We start from the raw sequence: 21072 nt of genomic DNA on the forward strand, positions 1-21072 counted from the left end.
TGTTTCCGTCAGCGTTACCGCGTTTAGTGCCAAACAGCTGGCATACCCAAAATTCAGAACAATCCGTTAATAATATCTTCGCTCCGTCTCGACGTGTGTCGAGCTACTCGAACGATCAGCCGCAGCTGTTAAATTCCCACTACGATCTTTATTCTATCTTTCGATCGTTCGACTGGCCGATTGATCATTCTTTATAGAAACCAAGCTTCGAGGTACGCTACTCAACCATCTCTCATTTTTATTCCCTATAAATAAATTTCGGATACGAAGCTTTCTTCGTATTCACATATATAATCCCTTTCTAATTCGATACTCTATTGTAATACAAAAGTCCTCAAATAACTACACCTACGGAAATTTTCGTGCTTCTAATTAAGTAGCTGTTGTCTCTGCACGAGACAATAGGCTTAAACGTTTTCTTAAGTGCGAGAACTGTGTCAATTAACTAGAATTGGTGTGTCTGATCGATCGACCTTCATTAACGATATGAAAAGAAATGAAGGAAACCTGTCTTCTTCTCGACATTCATAACAATTAGATTAACATACTTAATCAAACGTATTGGAGGACAAGCGGTAGATCGAACGTACAGCTGAACGAACGACGAAGCAGGCTCGGCTCCGTTTTCAGTTTCCGATTATTTTTGGCAGCAAGCACAGCGGGCATAGCTCTCGCCTAAAAATGCTTGTGCGACCAATGGCGAGTCGTCATTGGTCGGCTACTACCACGTGAACAGCCTACGATGGAGGTTCACGACGTCGACTAGGGATTCACGATCGCACAGTCAGCTGCCTAAGGTCCGGTTGGCCAGTCGTAGCCAGCTAAAGTTCTTCTCAAGGTAAGCTCAATCGTCATGTTCGGCCGGGAGCCTCCTGGAACGCGTCGTCGCACGATCCTTGCGATTCACTTCAGGATTCGCGGCTGACTACGCGAAGGATTTTTCTTCTTCGAACCGACCACCTCTGCGAGGTCGCTTCTCGTTTCGTCGAGTATCGAGTGCCAGTGAGAGGTGTGCTTAACAGAGAGACTATTTTCAAGGTCACGAGTGTTGCCCGACGTTTCGACTCGTCTCCAGCGATTGTGACGTTTCCCGCGGAAACCGGCCTCGAGTGAGATCCTACGTCTGTTATCTTCCAGTGACAGGAACCGGGACTTTGTACTCTCGATTCGTCTAATCTCTCCTTTTCGCGAGGAGGTGAACGTTTCTTTTTTCCTTTCGACGAAATTGTGAATCTTGGAGATCTATACCAGTGTCTCTTAGTCTCGATCTCTATGTCTTTGAATTTATATTTGAATCGTTTTAAATTTCCTCGGGATCGGAAAGATAATTAAACCTTTCGTATTTCGTATTTCAAATAATTAAATTATTTAATTTCTTTTATATTCCATAGTTTCGAAAAGTTGAACGATTTCTTTTTATTGGAAATCTTGGAAATCCGTACTAGTGTCCCTTAATTTTTTCGAATTTATATTTCCGAATTTATATTCGAAACGCCTTTAAGCCTCCTCAGGATAGGAAAAACAATTAAACTTCCCATACGACATTTCAAATGATTAAATTACTCAGTTTCCTGTATGTTTCGTAATTCTTCGATGAATATGCTCGAAGTAGAAGTCGCTGGTGATCGTTCCATTATCGTTTCGGTTGCTACGTGAATCCGCGCGGATCTACGTAAACAGCCTCGTACCAGTATTCGTCGCGGTTACCAATATTCTCTTGACCAATATAACTTTAGACGCGTCCATGTCATCGCCATTTATCATTCGCCTCTTGCAAGAAAAAAAGCTTGCGAATCTTCCGACTTCGTTTTTGTCTCTCGTGAATTTTCCTCCACGTTTTTCAACTTCGTGCGAGGAAAAGAACGGCGATGGCGTGTCTTCTTCACGATGTCTCGCTAGGATGCTGGATTTTTCGAGAAGGGAAAAAAACGAGCACGCGATTCTCGTTGATAGAGGATGGCCTAGCTATCGTGGATCATCCGAGGTAGACTTCTGCGTGTTTTCTATTTTTACGGTGCCGGGATCTTCTTTGACATCGGAGACGAGACACACATTGAAGTCTCGGTGGGACGTGTCTTGGAATGGTTCGAACGAGAGGGAATCTATACTTAGCGAGGGCGATCGTCCATTATACATATAAAGCAATTGCCAGTGATAGAATGAAATTTCTGTGAATTGATGATTTTTCGTTATTTTTCATAGTTTTTGATATATATACCGCCCGAAAAAAGAAAGGATCGATTATCAAAGGACAATTTAGTTATTAAAATCTAGATTTTCTAGCTGAAGAAAGGAAAAAATATTTGACAAAGAGTAGATTTTACATTCAAGGAGTAAGATATCCTTGCTATACGAGGACAAATGACATTTTGAGTATGGTTACTGTTGCACACGACCAGGTTATACAATTCAAACGTGCAATAAATTTGATATCTATTTTCAAACATTATTTCTGATTCACTACCTTCGCGACCACGTCGGCACGTAAGATGTTTGCCAAGGAAATGAATTACTTTGAGCTTTCGTATTCTCATTTATCAACGAAATCTTCTCTAACGTTTCATCATTCTCATAGTATTATTTTTCACGTTTACATTTTCTTGTTTCGATATTACAAGGAAGAAAAATGATTTGATGAAAATGAATATTCGTATTTGAATATACTTGGATTTTATAATATCTCCTATAATATCGACAATCTTTAATTCAATATTTTCGCTTTCTCTTTTTTTCTTTCTTTTATTTCATCTACACGGATTTCGTCTACAAGGATTACATTTTGTTTTACATTCAATTTCAGTTTTAACGAAACAATTTCCATAGCGGAGGAGATAACGTTTCTCCGAGAACGATCCCGCGACGTTTCTCGTTTTCTCCAGTTCGATTTGCCTTCCCGTTTTCGCCATCGGATCGAGTTGGAGTCTCGAGGAGACGTGCGATCTACCGGGTCGTTGCATCCAAATTTGGATCGTCGACGTAGCGACGTCTCGGCGACGCACGGCTCGAAAAGTGGGGACGGTCCGCGTCTATTTTCGAGCCCCGGATATTCTATACCGTTGCTGATCGTGCAGCGAGAGGCAAAATTTACGTTCAGAATGTAGGATTTATCGCGTCGATCTGTAGGAACGGCTATCACCGGCCAACGAAAGAAAAATTTATCCACTGACGCAATCGGAAATCTTCTTCGATTCCCCTCCCCCCTTTTTCCGCGCTCGCAAATTTTCTCCTCAACCCACTTCTTCTCCGCTCTCTACACGCAGTTTATATTTAAACCCGTGTAATGTTTGCATTTCATTCGGTTATCCGTGTCGTCGAAACGATCGTATTTACGCCGTTGACGTAACGCGACGTTATTGTTATTTTGCCACGAATTCGTGAAACAACACCTTGCGCGCTTTATTTTTAGGTAGACGGGTGTAGCAGCCAGGTACCACGATGGCGGACGATGAGGTTAGGTGGGTATCTTGGAAAATTTAATTTATACCAGAGACGGATGGGAACTTGATTTTTAGACTCGCGAAACTGGAATCGGGAACTTTGCGAAGCGTCGAAACTTTCGAAACTTGGAACGCTTATCTTTTTACTTTTTGTTTAAAGAAGCATCGATGTTGCCAAGAATTAAAAGCTTAGCAAATCTCTCTTTGGAAAATCACATTATAATATGAGTTTAAGTACAAACTTAATTGGATTATTATGGAATATTATTAGTCGAATAAAAATATATTCGCATCGTAAATTCGGAATATTCTGATAAACTATTTATACAAATTCTCATTTACCTGGGTTTCGAATTACAAAAATAACACGAAGCTTCGAGTTTCGAATATTCGAAATTTTCTTCGTATCGTTCTAAGACGTTTTCACGAGGATATACAGGCTTTAATATCTCTAAAATGTTCTCTTTATTTTATGTTTCTCTTCTTACGACTACCGGGTGCATCTGTTTCTTGACTTTACACGAAAATGGCGAACGATGGATCTTCCGTCTACTTGGGACCGTGCAGTAAAGTTAATGGCATTGAAAGGTACGCATTGCTTGTGAGCTTTGTGCTTGTGAGACCCCTGTAAAAATACTGTAGTTTTTTCACATCGGAACGATCATTAGTTCGAACGAAAACGTAATTAACGTCCATTTTTTGATATCCAAAAAAACCACATCTCCGTTTGTGCTACATTTTACAAAAAACGTCGAAGAACGAACGATTTTTTACCTTAGAATAGAATTTTTAACATTTTCTCGCATCTTTTTTTCGTGGATTAAATTTTTTTTTTTTTTTTGAGTAACTTGTTTGCTTGGAAGTTAAATATCAATTATTATCTATAATTGATAGCAGAGGTTTTTGTTAGCGACGTAGTGTTGGTAGAACCGGGGCTTCAACCGACCAAGCCCTGTTATATGTACCTTTTCTCGACAGTAGAAAATTGACGTAACTCTGTGAACAGTGGTCGACAACGAACCATACAGTTTGGCATTAGTTCACACTGTCTCACGGAATAACGAGGAGACCGCACAAGTTTAATCTTTCCTTTCGTTAGAAACTTTCTCAGACTTTCCATTCTATCCCTGTTTCTTCTATATCCTTCTTATCCGCTCCTTCTTGCGAAAAAGGGTTGGATTTCTCGTAATATCACGGTCTATCCCCGTGGAAGAAATTGTCTTCGATCAATTTAACGCGATTTTAGCTTCTCGAGGATATAACAGATTGAATCCTCTTTCTCAGCCAACGTTATCGATATTCCCGCGAAATCGAGAAGAAAAATATTCGAAAGTTTCAATCAATAATTGATAGGTTATTTCACCTGTCCAAAAGTACGTGTAGTATCCTTCGAACGTGAAATCTCATCGGGACCCGAAGAATAAAGGATAGATCCGGAAATATTACGAACGACGCGGGGTGGACTGTTCTTCTGATTTATCGTCAGGTTCTCGCCCCTATTTCAACCTTATTTACCACCGTGCGTCGTGCTTCCCTTGTGTACCTTATTTGTTCTATCAACTATCCCTTTCCTGTTATTTTACAGCACCTCCTAACTTTTCTTCCCTATTGCGACTTGTTCCCGTTGATTGTAAAAATATACCATCGATATCCCTGTAACTTGTATTTTTCAACTTTTCCTTACAACTTGTCTTCTCCTGTCCTCGTCCCGATTTTGCATTCGAATTGGCACGGAAGGTATTGCTACTAAGATAAGAAAATACTGGAATTCTGTCAGAGTTTCGGCGACATAAATCTTGGCAGAAGTTCGTTCTAAATGTAAATCAATGTAATATATTAGGTAAGGGGAGAGGGAATAGAAATACAGCCTCTGTAATTCTTCCGTGCCATTTAATGTTCTTTTCCACGTTGTAGAAATGTCTAACATTTGTTACTATTCTATTAATTCGATTAAGAATAGTCGTTAGTATGACTACGTAGCGGTAGACTAGAACTCCAAGCACGAGCCATCTAGTAATCCGAAAGCTGAGGTAACGTAGATAATATAATCGCATGAAACACAGAATATTTCTGTGTCCTGTGACGTATAGCGTCCTTGTGTGACAGCTGCATGCTAATCGCGCCTATCCTTCGTGTATTATGTACTAAATGTTATGTCATAATGTTATGTCTCATTTCGTTCAATTTGACAATATTTACCGGTTAAAATATACGCGAACTATTGCATGGTACTTGATGCCAATCTGTACGAATCAAACGCATAAATTAATCGAGATCTATCGTTGACTGACGTATAACGATATCGCGCACTTTATATCGCAAATCACGCGAACGATATCGCTTTCTCAACGCTTGGCGCTCTTTCAAAATGCGGAATTCGAAACACGTTGCTCTTTGAAAATTCTTTTATGATTTTATTGTATCCGTTCGAATGCTTCGTGTTCCGCTCATACGGAATCCACAGGAACGATTTTTCTCACGATGGCTTTTTTATTTCCCTTTACAGAGGAAACGTCTCGAGGATGTACGTAAGAAAAGGGGAAACTATAGGGGAAACTATCGGTGAAACTTAAAGTCAAGAAAAGAAGGACGGCCCTGCCCGCGAAACTTTTTCAATAACTTGTCGAGATAATCGAATGATTTTTCTAATAATTTTCGTATTAAAGGCTCGTTGCAGGCCGCGTCGAAAATTGCGAAATCATTTATATCTATTTTCCTTATTTTTCTTTTTTCTTTTTCTCCTTCCTAAAGACCGACGGTTTTTATTATCTTACTCGTTTATATTATTTTTAAATATCTTTTCTTTATGAGAGACTTTTTCGAGATGCTTCGTTAAACGTTGCTTCGGGCTATTGTCAGATAAGACATTTTAAGGGAGTCCATACGATACAAAAAATGTAGGAAAAGAAGAGGAAACAGGCGGAGACGGATCGAAAGAGGGCGGAGGTCCGCGCCCGCCTTGAAGAGGCTTCCAAAGCCAAGAAGGCGAAGAAGGGTTTCATGACCCCTGACAGGAAGAAGAAGCTTAGGGTAAGCTTTCTATTCTTTGGTAATATCCTACTATATTATAAACGTTTAATCGATGCTCGAATAATATTTCACGACCATTGTATTTTTATGCAATTTAGCTTATATTTCCAGCTTTATTTCCTATATTTAACTGTTGCGTTGTTTCCGTTACTTTGTGACTCAATCGTGCTTATTCTATAATTAAAAAATTCCTTAAAATTGAAGATAATTCTTTAAAATGATCGCAAACCCTTTTTGCTTGCTAAAAAAAAGAGTAAAATTTCGTATTTATTTTATCGAAAGATTCTTTTTTCGGAAGGAAATTTTTACGTAGTTTTCTTTCGAAAGCATTTTCACCGCTTTTGTCCTATAGTTAATAACGACTCGTCCATCAATTTTTATCTGTAGAATTTTCGAAGTTTTCTCCAAACGAAATTCCATTCTTTTTATCGAACCATGTTCTGACAAGTATTTTCGTCTGTGCGCCTTTAGCTGTTGCTGCGAAAGAAAGCCGCGGAGGAATTGAAAAAGGAGCAAGAGAGAAAGGCAGCCGAGAGAAGGCGCATTATCGAGGAACGTTGTGGAAAGCCGAAGAACGTGGACGACGCTAGCGAAGGTACTTTCAGAATTTTCCAAAAATGTATTACTCGATAACACTATAGCCGCGTTTTTCTCGGTTCATCGGCGCGTGGTTAGACTGCTAACAATTCAGTCAGGGTCGAAGATCGAACAACACCTTACCGCAGGTCTATAGAAATTTCATTTTTATCTGACATCGACAGATACACGCGGGTGAAGCAATTTCGATTCGATGTGACAGATTGTCGTGCCCGAAATTTTTTCGTTCGTCCTGCTCACACTTGTTCGCAGGCCATCTCCTCGTTTTTCGAGCACACAGGATATTTTGAAGTTGGCCGAATCTCACGAATTACATCCCGAAGATTCTTCCACGTTCGTGCATAAATTATAGCCGGACACTTCGACGTCGCGACGCTGCTAATTTGTTTAAACGTTCGCTTTAACAGCGAGAATCTTGAATATTCCCTCGTGCTGTTTCAAATTCAATATGATGAATTCTGTCCGATCTTTTTTCACCTTGATCCACACAGAAACCGTGAAGCGCGTGCTGCGTGAATACCACAATAGGATCACAGCATTGGAGGATCAAAAATTCGACCTCGAATATGTTGTGAAGAAGAAGGACTACGAGGTACTTACGAGAAAGAGAATCAGTTGCGAGAACATTACGAGACGTGCAAATAACGAGGCATTCACGACACCGTAACGATGCTCAATGTTGTTGCACTTGAGTAATGTGCCGCGCTTGCTCGGTTGCGTTCACTTGCGATGACGAACAGCCTCGGATACGTTTGGCAAAGTGCTCGAAAACTCTTGGTGGATCGGTCGTGTTACGCAACCGTAACATTGTGATTATTTATAAGTAACCAAAACGTATTTTTATCGTCTAGATGACGATGCACTTTTCTCTCCTTTATTTTTATTTTTTTAATTTCAATTATTTCTTTTTCTCCTTTTTTTTTTTTTTTTTAAGAAGTGTAAAAATTATTCTTCGCTTTTTTTCTTCTTTGTTTTAACTTTTCAAATATAAGATCTTGTCGAACTCTTTGCTAAACGTAATTCGTTCTGATCGCGATCGGTTTCGCGTAATCCGAGCAAGTGTCGCGAGCTTCGCATTTCGTCTCTCCGTGTTTCTATAATATTTATTGTTTTATTTATATCTCTGATCTTTCTCACTTTCATAACACGGCTATTTTCTCTGTCTCTATACTTCTTTATCTTTGTTACTCTTTCTCGCAAAACTTTTTCTGTTCGCATTTATTTGTGCGCGCGATCTATCTACCGTTTTATCGTCTTTGCTCTTCGTTTAATGCTACCTCGACGTATTTTATACATAGTAAGCTGAGCAATCGTGGATTATTCACGTATTAACTTATTGTGTTCTCACAAGTTGTCGCCAGAAAACGCTATATTCGTGTATGATGGAGTTATACTCACGGTATATAATAATGGTAACTCGTTTGGTTTCGAGAGACGCGTGCTTCTGTTCGACACTTTTTTCCCGCGTGTATTTCTACGTCCGACGTATTTAATCGTTTTCACATTGCTTTCTATGTTCACGCCACTACTCCCTCTTCAATTTTCTAGTTATATCGTGTTTTCCACTCGTGATTGTAATCGAAGAGACACTCAATTTGGTCGACATACTCGAAAGCAACGCTGACACTTCGTAACGTCGTTGACAAATTTCAGCTTTGATACCAGACTCACCGCCACACTTGTCCCTGCTTTGACACATTGTCCTTAGCGGTTAACAAAGCGACAAACGTGACACGATAAACTACTTTGTGTTTTAATGTTATGTATCGGGCGCTCGTTTGTTTTAAGTCGATCGATAATACAACTATCGTCGAGCAATGAAACGCTTAGAGTCTAACAGAGAAAACAAACGATACATTACTGGTTAAAATCGATCATACTGCTTGGAAGAAAACAGAGGAGTATGTTTCAAGGTGACTTGGAATTTTGACAGCTAACGTGAAGTCCATTCTGATCCAGTATCATAAGAGGATCATCGCTCTCGAGGGGGAAAAGTACGACCTTGAGTACGAAGTCGCCAAGAAGGATTTCGAGGTCGAAAAGTTTTCGATATACAAAAAAGAAAAAGAAAGATAAAAAACAAAACAGATGACGCTGCAATTAACAAAGCAGAGAACAGAATATTTTTCTTTCCGTTCTTCTTTTATATCGTGTCTTTTTTTTCTTTTTTCTTTTATCCTTTTGTTCTGAATCTTTTTTTCTCATTAGTACGCAAGGACATTTTTGCTAGCACAACCGCTCAACATAATAATCAGTTTTTGTTGTCTTAAACGAAATTGAAGTTTCGGCTGTTGTTACCTTTAACGACGAATTGAACTTAGGCATCGAGGCTGAATCATCTAATTGCACCAATTCTAACGTAGCATTCGCAATATTTCTTTTGACTAGTTTTAGAACGTCTTCCTAGAGCGTACGTAATGATTAGAAAAAGAACAAAAGCAGCAGGCACGCGTGATTCGTAGAATCGCAGCCAGTAGATGTCAAATAATATCATAATGCTGAATACCTAGTCCTCCTATCTTGAGCGATTTCACGTAGAACAACGATTTTCTTTCTTTTTTCTTTCGTTTATTTGCGCGTAGGCAACTAGACCACCTTGTGGCGCCAGTACTATTCCGAAAATACGTTTCCTTCATTTTCCCTTCGACTCCTTCTCTTTCGTATCAGGTTAACGTTCACGCAGTTGTCAGCTTCGTGCTTCTTGCTTTCAAAACGCGAGAATCTCATTCACTTTTATATCCCTTGATTCTTTATCCCCTCCGCGATTTAAACCCATGGTACAGTAGTATAACGATAGTGAAATTTTCGATAGAAACGACGAGGAAAACAACGTCAATGGTAAGATATTATCGGCCGTGTAATTCAACGAAGTATCAACAAAGACATTTCGCTATATTATTTTCTCTCGTAGAAGATGCAATCTTCTTCTATATTTTCTTGTCTTTTCTGTTTTTCTTTCATCATTTTATAATCGAAAATTTAGATATCGCTAACACAAGAGATTTTAATCACGTCATTAAGAATGGTCGAAATCATCCTTCCATTTTTTGTTATCTTTTTTTGCATTTTTCTCTCCATCCTGAAACTTTTGTTCTTTTAGCCGAGCTCCAGACGATCTGTTCGACATATTGGAACAGACTATACTCGCTCGAGGGCGATAAGTTTGACCTCGAGAGGCAAATTAGGTTGAAAGAATTCGAGGTAAATACGATCGGCTCGCCTGAAGAAAACCTAACGAGTCTCCTGCACAGATTATTTTTATCTGGCCTCCCACGTGATTCTTTTTTGATTTAATTTAACTTTGCCACGTCTGCGACCGTATAATGCGATTGGTCGATCGTCCCACGTACTTATTTCTCCGGGTCAACGCACCCTCGAAATTTCACTCTTGATACCTTCACCCCCTTTTCTCTTTGCGAAAGAAATTCCAAGAGTTCTCTTTTTAGATTCTCGATCGAACGCTCTTATTCGATTGCGCGTATTCGCCGCGATGCGGTTAGTTTTTATCGGATTCCTCGATCGTTCTGAATTGAAATTTCGAGGGTACGTAACCGGAGTGTAACCTCGTCTATGTTTCGATACAGATGGAGGTCGATCGGACAATTTCCATTTGAACGAAAGAAGGAGAGATTTCAGAGCAGGTCACGTTCGTGTCAGTTTCTTAAGAACATCGCCGGGTTCGAGTACCCAACACGATTAGGCATTCAGTTTTCGCGCGACTTTTATTATCGCACGAGTAGAACGAGAGACAGTTTCAAAACTCGATATTTACCATTTTCAGTAATAGTTGGAAACTAATAAAGTTGAAAATCGAAAATCGAAATCGGATTAGTCGTCTCGATGTAAGCGGGAATTAAAAAAAAAAGAAAGAAAAAAAGAAAGAAGTTGTAAAGAAGCGATAATTGAATTCAGCATATGTATCTATGTACAATTGGAAACGTAAATGTGAAGCTGTCTGTTTTTCTCTCGTCTTGCCTCCTGGCTATTTAGTGAAAATAACGTATCACGTGAGTGAAAGATATCTGAGAGACACTCCATGTTCTTTGTAGACGATTTGAGGGAGATTTGCCAAATGTATTACGACCGCGTCTACCTTTGTGAGGGTCAGAAGTGGGATTTGGAGCGTGAAGTTCGGAAAAGGGACTATGAGGTACAGGAGATACATAAAAGAAAGCAGCAAAAAAAAAAAAAAAGAAAAAAAAAACAAACGGTGAACAATGCGAGGAGAAAGAGAGCAACCGCCAGCCGCACGTTTCTTTTGTGCAACCCCTCTCTGAATGTCTCTCTTCGCGTTGTCTCTCGTTGTTCCACCCTCTTTCTGTACATATACATACGTCTCTATTTGAGTTCTTTTTTCTCTCTCTTTCACGATGTTTCTCTTGGAGAACACGTTGAGTGGCTTTTCAACAACCAGAAATCGAACAATGAAAAGGAACGACTGCGTTCTCTCGCTCTTTTTTTTTTTTTTTTTTTTTGTCAACGCGAGTACAAAAACGAACGTGAAAACAAAGAAATACGATTTCGCTTCCGGCATTTTGCTCTACTTTTGTAATTTCGATGACGTCTCGTACGGCCATTTAATTCTGTACTGTATAATCTTGGTCAGTCCTGTCTCGGTAATTTACCTACCCTTTTCTTCGATCCGTCTGTCGTTTCCTGGGTAGAATGAAACAATCTACCGAATTGTTTTCTTTTTTCGCGTGGATATGAAGTGCCGCAATTGAAACATTTTTTGCCCTTTACTCCTCGATCGCTCTTTTTCTTTTTTTATCCCCATTTTACTTTTTCTTTCTCTTTCTTGATAATACTTCGTCGATTTATTCGCTCGCCTCCTCTCTTCTTTTCACCGCCTTTCTTTCTCTTCTCTCTCTTTCTTTCTCTCTCTTTATTTCTCTCTATTTTATTTCTCTTACAAACATTATCTATACCTGTATAGATACGTCCGTCTGATTTACACTCGCTGTTTCTCTATCTTTCTATCTCTCTAACAAGTATAACGCAGACATAGGCTTTCTAAGCTTTCTACTAACTCGCCAAAGGAAATAAGATAAAAGCTTCTCGCGAGAATCGAATCAGGGCTGGGCAAGCTTATGGAGGAGACGCTTGTCGGGTCAAGTCGATCCCAATGTGTAGATGCGAGAGTGTAACGTCTCTTGCGTCCCTTTTTTTCGTTCTCGAGCTCACGTCTCTGACTGGTCCGACGATTTTGCCAAATGATCGTTTCGTCGCGATCGTGATCGCAGCAAGCGTTTTGTATCGACCGCATAACGCGTTCTCGCTGAGAAAAAGAATCGTGAAATGAGATGTTCGCGATGTCCCGACGATAGAACAATCATCCTCGACTCTTCTTCATTTCTCTTTTCAATTCCAATTCTTTTTTCCTCTTTTCTTTCTCTCTCTCTCTCTCTCTCTCTCTCTCTCTCTCTTTATATATATATTTTTTTTGTAAAAATTGTACATATATACAGTCAAGGGAAAAGAACACAATCCGAAGGGGCCAAAGTGGTCCCTTTCAATGTCACGCGAGATTCAAACGTGTGCGTGAGACTACGCGCGTGTGTGTGCGCGTGTGCGTGCGTGGGTGCACGGTGCAAAATCGGAAAAGTCAGACGAAACGGACAAAGTATTGTAAATAGGCGGAAGAATAGAGGAAGTTTGAAAAAGAATCGTATCGTATCGTTATCGCCGCTAATCGGCTACTACTGTACATTTCACGTCTTCTTCGTGTTTTCTCTCTGCTCGCTTTACCATTGTGTTTTCTATTTCTCGCTCTCTGTCTTTCTCTGTTGATTTCTCCGCGCCTTTCATGTCTCCCATCTTTTTCTCTCTTCTTGTTGCGATCCATTACTTTTCTCCTCTGGCGAATTGCAAGCTTGATATTCCGGATGTTTATTAAAGTGGCTCTGCTTTTTTTCTTAAATCTGCCTAACTCTGAACACGCATGGCTTTCGATATCCACTAACGACATTCTGTAATTATTTATGATATGTGTATATAAATAAAGTAATCGATTATTGGAACGTAGAAATTTTTCCACCGTATTGCAAATCATATCGGTGTCTATCAATGTCTGCGTGTAATATTTTTAAACAATAACTCGAAAACGAAATAGAATAGAACTGAATAGATGCCGGCAACCGAAATAACTGGCACACGTTATTCAATCGTTTTGTTCTTTTTTTTTTTTTTCATAAAGTTCCAAACGTTCTTTCAATACACGTGCGCACAAATTCTTTATGGCTCGGCTGATATCTAAATTAACAGCATGGATCAATTCTTTACGCTGCACCAACGTCAATACGCATCGTAGATTTTCTATTAACTTCGTTCCGGCCGATCGCGATATTCAATCGCGAACAAATCGATCGATTTCTACAATAAAACTGCAGTTGTATTTTCTCGATAAATAAAAGCGAGGACACCTGTATTATACTTGTGTCTTTGCATCGCGTAAAGGAAGTATGGCACTTCATATTCCCCGCGAGTGGAGAAAAAGAAAATTAACACATTCTGCAATATTATTCGACCAATTGTTTCTCGTCTGGCTAGAAAAATCCAACGAAATATGGTCAAATATCGACGATGATCGATATTATTCCGTACATACGTATAAGACGCTGCTGACATATATATAAGGAAAATCATGGAAGATATTTAAAAGAAACACGATGTCGTATTTGAAGCAAAGAAGAGTAGGTATGTAAAAGGAAACCTGCCTTTTGAAATTTTTGCCGACCCTCATTTTCAACTCTGCCCCTTGAACTTTTTGATTACGTGTTTGAACAGAATACTCGTGTATTATATCGTATCTCTCTTTCCCCAAAAAAGTGTAGATAATCGAACGCTGGTTGTATGTTACCTCCTTTTACCACGCTTTTTTTTTTATCTTGATTCCACTGTTAACTCTCACGAAGGTGGACTGTCTCGAGACCGAGTGGAAAGATCACGAGACCGAAGTGCCATGCTGTGAAAATTCTCCGGCCCAGCCTCTTTCTCTTTTTTATTTGTTACCCTTGTCTTTTCGTCTGAACAGTCCCGTGTAAATTAGTCCGCCACCTCTAAATCCTCTCGTCTGTGAATGTCAATAAAAAGAAACGATACGGATCTTTTCTTTTCTTCTTGTTCTCCCTCTGTTGTCCCGTGGAAGAGACGTGAAAGCGAACACGTACACGCGTCTACGATGTCGAAATGGGAACGAGCGAAAGTGATTTTGCACCGATTCGCACGCACCACCGACTGTCAGTGTCCTCTTGTCATGGTGTTCAATTGGGCCTGTAAATAGCGGATCCTTTCTGGCGGAACTCTGTTCCTCCTATAAAAATATTTATTCAAATATAAATATTTCCTTCTAGCTATTATTAAATAACCGATAGATATACCGATAGATATTCGTTGCATCGATTAATAAACTATGTATTTGATAATCGTTTAATTTTGTAAGATGTGAAACGCGTTTACGATGAGATAAGAACCGTGTCGAATCTAAAGAATTAGAGGGTTGTGAAAAACAGCGAGAGGAACAGAATTCCTACGGTCCAGAAAAGAGATTGTAGTGGACTTTTTACTTCTTTTTTTCTCTTCACCCTCTGTGGATAAAGAGCTGATCGTGACCAGTTTTCCCCTGATTGGCCAGAATGAAATTCACATCCTATCATTGCTGATCCTTTGTACCCTTGATCCTTATGTTACGTTCCTCTTTGTTTCACTTTGTCTGTGATTCGTCGGTCCTTTCTTCCATCTCTCTCTCTCTCTCTCTCTCTATTTCTGTCTTTCTCTCTCTCTCTCTCTCTCTCCCTTTGACCGACTCGCTTCGTCTTCTTCTTCTCATCGACGACCGTAAAGGTGAAAGGGAACGAGAAAGGAAAGACTCGAACGTCTCTTAGGGAGAGAGCGAAGAATCCGACAAGTGGCTTCCGGAGGAAGTTTTACCAGAAGCTATTCAAAGACACTAGAAAATCAATTTGTTTGAAAGATCCTTAGAAAAAAAGTGGCCGCTTTTCGGATGGGAAAACCTTCATGGTAAGATAATATTGGTTGAAACGATTTACTAGGAGCAGAACAACTATTTGATATACATACAGTCGTATTATATATATGCATACATATATATAATACATTATTTAATTTGCGTTATGCATTTCGTTTCACCGTAGCGAACATGCCGTTGACGTTTAATGAAAATCGCAGTGAATGAAATTTGTTACAGTACAGTTCAATCTTTTATCGTTTGCCATGTCTATCCCGTACACGGTCAATGTGTCACGACATAAAGCTTTGAGCTACATAAATTTACCGGTTTTCCCCTAAACAACAGCCATCAAAGCCGTATTTGTTTTCGGCTCAATGTAAACGGAAGAACGTGGCTTTTGATCGTGGCATTGTCGAAGCAACGTGTTAACAACAACTGACTAGCGTTTAATTTAATCGTTCAATTTCATCCAACGATAGCTTGACTTTGCCTGTTACTCTCTGCACCGTATGTCGGGGTATATCGAGGAGGCTACACGTGTACAACTTTAATCTACTCGCTGATGGTTTATTTTCACCGTGTCTCTATTTTTTTTTTTTCTTTTTATTTTTACATCTCTTTGTACATCGACAACCTCGTCTATACTTTTCCAATGCAATCTTTCCTCCGCTCTCCGACTATATGAGCCTTTTCTTCACCCATCGTTCCAATCCTATCACAGTTACCTGGCATTGCAGTTAATCAGCAAACCAATCTACTGTCAATCTCGATTCGTCGAGTGACTCGCTAACCGAATATCTCGGTATCCGCTGCGAAACCTCTCCGTGTATGCAAACCCCATCCCGCCTGCTTCTGGCACGCAGGTCGCATGCTAATTTCTGCTCGAGTACTATGTTCTCGTTCTTTCGTCCGCTTAACTGGTTGCTGCTCGATTTCGATTATTTCTCCTATGTTTCGTGGAAGCTTTCCATGGTTTCTATGCAGTGTTGTGTGTGTGTTTTTGCCACTGAAATCGTGTTCATTGTGATTAAAAAGAAATACTCGATGCTTCTCTTTTTTCTTTTTCTTTTTTTTTTTTTTATGTAATTACTATCCGCGGGGATGAATGTCCCTTCCGTGAGCACGAACTGCCCCGTTCTATAGTAACGTGGAGAAACGATCTCCCTTTGGGAACACGATCATTGATTCGAGCATAATCCACTTTGAGTCTACTCGATTCGACTTTCGAAGCTTTTTACAAATGTTCTCTCGGTCTAATGGAAGTTGCCTAAGAGGATCGTTTCTTCGATTTCCTAGTGTTCCGCGGTATAATTTCGACGAGAAGCACGCATGATTATAATCTTTATCCGATTTGAATGAAACGTGAATCTAATACGATGTTTGCTCGCTGCAGATCGCGGACTTGAACAGCCAGGTGAACGACCTTCGAGGTAAATTGTAAGTAACCATTTCCATCTTCGATCGACCAATTTCTTTGCCAATTTATAAGGCTATTCTTATCGTTCGATAAATACTTATTCCACGTTTTACTTGCTAATAATATTCCATTGATGTCGTTAGCATGAAACCCACGCTGAAGAAAGTCTCCAAGTACGAAAACAAGTTCGCCAAACTCCAGAAGAAGGCGGCCGAGTTTAACTTCCGTAACCAGCTTAAACAGGTTAAGAAGAAGGAATTCACCCTCGAGGAAGAGGACAAGGAGGTAAGGACGATCGTTTTCGACAACGGAAATTGTCGTAAAATTCTGTGTACTTTTAAGTAGGCATTTTTCCCCTGCCCGTCGGTGGTCTATTTTGAATTCTTCCGTTTCATCAATTTATGTGCATCGTTTGTCGGCTAAAGTACGCGGAAATATAAGACTTCGCGACGAAGATGTGATTAACTTTTGTACATTCCTTTCATTCGAGATCAAACTTAAAAGTTAGTCTTATATTTCTACGTACCACTCATGATATAAAAGTCATGGTTTTTTCATCTTTTTTAACGCGGACGTTTTGAATTTTTTCTCCATACGACGGGTGGGTCTGTATACATATTTTTTTCCAGCCAATGAGAAAGACAGTTTTTGTGGCTCTGGTTTTCTTTCCGTGCATAAAACCCAATCGGCAGGTTTTTTCCTTGTATCAGTAGAATTTTGATTATTTGTTCGGACGTCCTTTCAAAGAGATCAAACGATTTAATCACCGTGATTCGTGTTTACAGTATCTATGGCGAATTTTTTTAATCTTTCGGCGATATAATAAAACTAAATATATAAAATAAATACAAAAATACGTGCGTTCGACATTTCCACGGTGAATACGTATAATAATAATTAATATTTACTATATCTGATAGCTTTTATATTTGATTTGAGCCTGAGTCTTTCTCGTGGTAAATACACTGCGAAAAGGTTATATTATTCGAATTTGTGGAATTTAACGTATCAGGTATGAAACCAGTTGATCTCCTGAAAGGCACGCCATCTTTTTGATCCTTTTTTTCGTATACGTAAAATCCCCCCAGTAGTAGCCCACTAGTAGTTGACTAGGCAATTGTGTTGTTCTCCACAGCCCAAGAAGTCCGAGAAGGCAGAGTGGCAGACGAAGAAGTAGATTTAAAAAAACATAAAGAAAACATGAAAAAAAAGAACAATCACACGCGTATACAGGCAATCAAGTAATAATAATACATTATCGAAAAAGAGCTTCAACACGTACACACCGAACCGCGTGAATACGACGCGAACAGAAATGGAAAATCGCGAAGAAAAGAAATAGCTGGAGGAAACGTTTTCGTCGTCTTGCGCGATTATATTATTTCACGTTGATTAACGTGACCTGTTTACCGCTTTCCATCGAACCGTTTGTAAACGCTCTTCCATTTTGCCGGTGGTTTTTTGTTTTCTTGATTTTATTGTACCTCTATAAACCGTTCCTCGTTGTATGAATTGCATTAGGTCGTAAGCCAAAGTTATTATTTTTGAAATCGAATTTTCGCGCGCGCCATCAAACGAGAGCAAAACCGAGAGAGAGAAAAAAAAAGAAACATAATAGAACGCCAAAGAATGTTGTGTTAATAAACGATCGAAGAAAGTGCTTGTCAAAAATAGGCAAATAATTTTTCTCGAAGATCATTACTTGTATCTTTCCACCCTGTTCGACCGTAGCTCGTTCTTTCCTCGATATTTTCTTTCGTTTCATTCAGCGACATATTTTCTGATACATTTTTTTCATTCACTTCTTTTGCACAAGGAACCATACTCGACGAGACTCGATCTTGCGCGAATATGAAAATGTGTTCGCCTCCTCTATAAAACGCAGTGAATGAATGCGATCCCGACGATTTTACGGAATATCCGATAAGAATGGGTCGAGTGTTATCGAGAATCGTTTCGTTCTGCTCCACTAATTTTTTCTTTAAGCTCCACTGATCTTTCTTCTTTTATACGTCTTGTGTGTTCGACGACAATACCGTGGGTTATTCGCGAGATCGTACCTAATTTGCTTTTAACGCGTCTACTTTTTATTTTCTCCTTTCTTCTATCCTACTTTTAATGCCATTTCACAAAGAATGTCGGTAATTGCGTAATAAAGAGCCAATACGCGATATAAAAAAAAAGAAAAGAGAGAAAAGAAATGCAATAAAGAATAAAAAGAAGCGATGTAAAAATAAAAAAAAAAAAAGAAAAGGAAAAGGTGAGAATGGCTTACAAAGTTAATATTTAAGACTTACAGACTTTCTTCTTCGTTTCGTACGTAATCGCAGAAGCGCTTTACTCACAAGTGCCTGTTCTTTCTTTCTTCCTTCCTTTCTCTATTACCTTCTTTAATTATTCATTCATTGACTCTGTCTGCATCCATTTCGTTTATCTTCTGTTTGATCTCGTTATTCGCGCCAGGCTCCTTCATGCAAAAGTACCTTCGTTTAGGAAACAATTATCCGCGTGCTACGCAAAACGTACAGAAAACAAAGTAAAACGATGGCCAGCCGCGAAAGCGTCGCGCGCATCACTTTCAATTAAAATTCTTTCCAACATGCAATAAGCTCTTTTGCAGCTTGCCTTTACCGCCATTATTCGGCTGCCATGCTTCCAGGCTGTACATGTGTAGGATTGTTGTCCCGTCTGAATCTTTCTTTCGATCCGTGCATCGATCGTCTATTCTTTACGGCCCGATACAAACAATACAATTCTAAAATAAATCACGATTCGTATTAAAAATATCCGGACATGTAGAGTCGCGATAAAATAGCATTTGCGATGTTCGACGCACGGTTCGATCACGCCATTCTTATCGAACGTGATTCATTCTCTACGATCGAAAGGAGCGACTTGGAAATGAAACAAGGACTTGGATCGGTCGAATGAATCACGAGCGACCCGTTAATCGTTAAGTTATTAATTAGTATGTACGCTCTAATAATTGTCCATGTCTTATCTGTTGACTAATGATGTTGCTCTTGCATTATGTTCGCAGAACGCGTCAAAAGATAAGGTAAAGCTTTAAACGATCAACTCGTAGATCGGCATGCTTCTAGTATGAGAATACAGTTAGTGCGTGTATTAGATATGATATAGATTACAGGGATGGTGTGAAGGAACGAAGCAGAAGAAACTCTAGGATTAGATTGAGAAAGCTTGGGCCCCCTTAACGATACAAAAACGCGATAATTGGTTTCAGCGAATTTCTACATTTTTTTCTTCGACGTTTCGTTCTTTTCGTTTTTCTTTTTAGCAACTTTTTTCCGTATTTTTCGCTACAAGTTTTTATCGTCGGAAATGACCAGCTCGGCGAAAGTATTTCGATGTTTTCTAGGAAACCTCGATGAATTTTTCTTTTTAATCTTTTTCACACCGGACTCTTCTCTCGCCTCCTTTTCACTAACACACTGCACGGCTTTTTGGATGACGATAAAGAGAGAAGGTCACACGTCGTCGCAACTTCCATCGGAGATTATTCAATTGGCGATGCTTGTTTTAAACAGCCGAAACTTTCAATTCAACAAGTTTCGAGCCACGATTGTACGATGTAAGCGCATACGTATGTACGAGAAGCGTCGTAACGAAAATACACGAGCGGTTGTTAGTAATTTATCGCGATGAATTTTTCGCTCCTCGCCAGAGGAAATTTTCCGCGCAAAAGTATCACCTACGTGTTGTTACCCTGCTTTGCGAAAGTTTCCCATGGCGCTAACCCCGGACCTAGCGTGTGCAAATTTGACCGAGTTATGCTCATAAACTGCGACCATCTCACATGTGTTTTCTAAACTTTTGCAGAAGAAACCCGACTGGTCGAAGAAAGGCGACGAAAAGAAGGTAAAGGAAGAAGAGGTGGAGGCATGAGGCTATTGACACGCGCTCTCGACGTTTTCGAGAAGGGATCGTCCATCCATCCATCCGATAACATAACTCGACGCAACAAACCTCCTCGTTATTGCTTCTATTATTCTGTCTTTATTTTTCTTTTTCTGTTCTCGTCATCGTCTCGATTAACTTAACGTCTAAGAAAGAAAACTCCCGAAATGCACGCAAAAGAGAAAACACGTTGTTTATATGTTTCGTCTACGATGATTGCTCGATGTATTATCGAGAATCTATCGAATATCTTTCGTGTCCGAGTTCTAATCCATAGTACAGAATTTTGTGACTGACCAGTTTTTATCTTTCTCTTCGTCTACAAGATATGTATATGTATATTTTTTTAAAAGAAACAGAAACCCTGTACCGTTCACGTTTCCGTCTGTCAATGTTCTTTTTTTTACACGCTAATCCTACTGTACATGTTGATGCAATTCTCTGTGAACCGGATAAAGGGAGAAATGAAACGTAATGGAATAGCAAGAAAGAAAGGGAATCGTTAATTAAGATTTTAATTGTAAAGCAAAATATTTAACGACAATGAAATACATTGCGCCTGTGTGTTCATTCTCCTAAACATCACGATCCCTTTGTTCTTCCTGTATAATCATTTATGTTTTATGTTGTAAGATCGAAGACGCTGGTTTTAAACTAGGACAACAAATTTACATATAGATGAGTACCGTGTTGAGTGTATTTAA

The 21072-nt window shown here is 39.4% G+C and overlaps 1 protein-coding gene across 21 annotated transcripts; it reads left to right on the forward strand.

Annotated features, from left to right (window-relative positions):
• The first annotated feature begins 690 nt into the window (after positions 1 to 690).
• Positions 691 to 20921, forward strand: LOC126918912 (troponin I). Of its 21 annotated transcripts, none has more exons than XM_050727474.1 (10): positions 691 to 838; positions 3407 to 3450; positions 5944 to 5961; positions 6339 to 6467; positions 6939 to 7062; positions 11114 to 11214; positions 16427 to 16470; positions 16594 to 16735; positions 19491 to 19508; positions 20291 to 20921. In XM_050727474.1, the coding sequence occupies exons 2-10, from the start codon at positions 3436 to 3438 to the stop codon at positions 20354 to 20356; spliced, it is 657 nt and encodes a 218-aa protein (XP_050583431.1). In that variant the 5' UTR covers positions 691 to 838; positions 3407 to 3435; the 3' UTR covers positions 20357 to 20921. The 21 variants fall into 21 exon arrangements, 20 of the variants coding, with proteins under 20 accessions (XP_050583431.1, XP_050583439.1, XP_050583433.1 ...); XM_050727476.1 differs by lacking the exon at positions 11114 to 11214 and adding an exon at positions 8998 to 9098 and having other exon boundaries at positions 694 to 838; XM_050727478.1 differs by lacking the exon at positions 11114 to 11214 and adding an exon at positions 10165 to 10265 and having other exon boundaries at positions 695 to 838.
• Positions 20922 to 21072: the final 151 nt, after the last annotated feature.

This window comes from Bombus affinis, chromosome 7 (genome assembly GCF_024516045.1).
Source record: "Bombus affinis isolate iyBomAffi1 chromosome 7, iyBomAffi1.2, whole genome shotgun sequence".
Classification (NCBI taxonomy): domain Eukaryota; kingdom Metazoa; phylum Arthropoda; class Insecta; order Hymenoptera; family Apidae; genus Bombus; species Bombus affinis.

What these genes read in the sequence shown, in the direction of transcription:
- LOC126918912 (XM_050727474.1), top strand. An exon ending in TTCGGAAAAGGGACTATGAG is followed by an intron (nt 11,215 to 16,426) that starts GTACAGGAGATA and finishes TGCTCGCTGCAG; the next exon opens with ATCGCGGACTTGAACAGCCA. An exon ending in AACGACCTTCGAGGTAAATT is followed by an intron (nt 16,471 to 16,593) that starts GTAAGTAACCAT and finishes TGATGTCGTTAG; the next exon opens with CATGAAACCCACGCTGAAGA.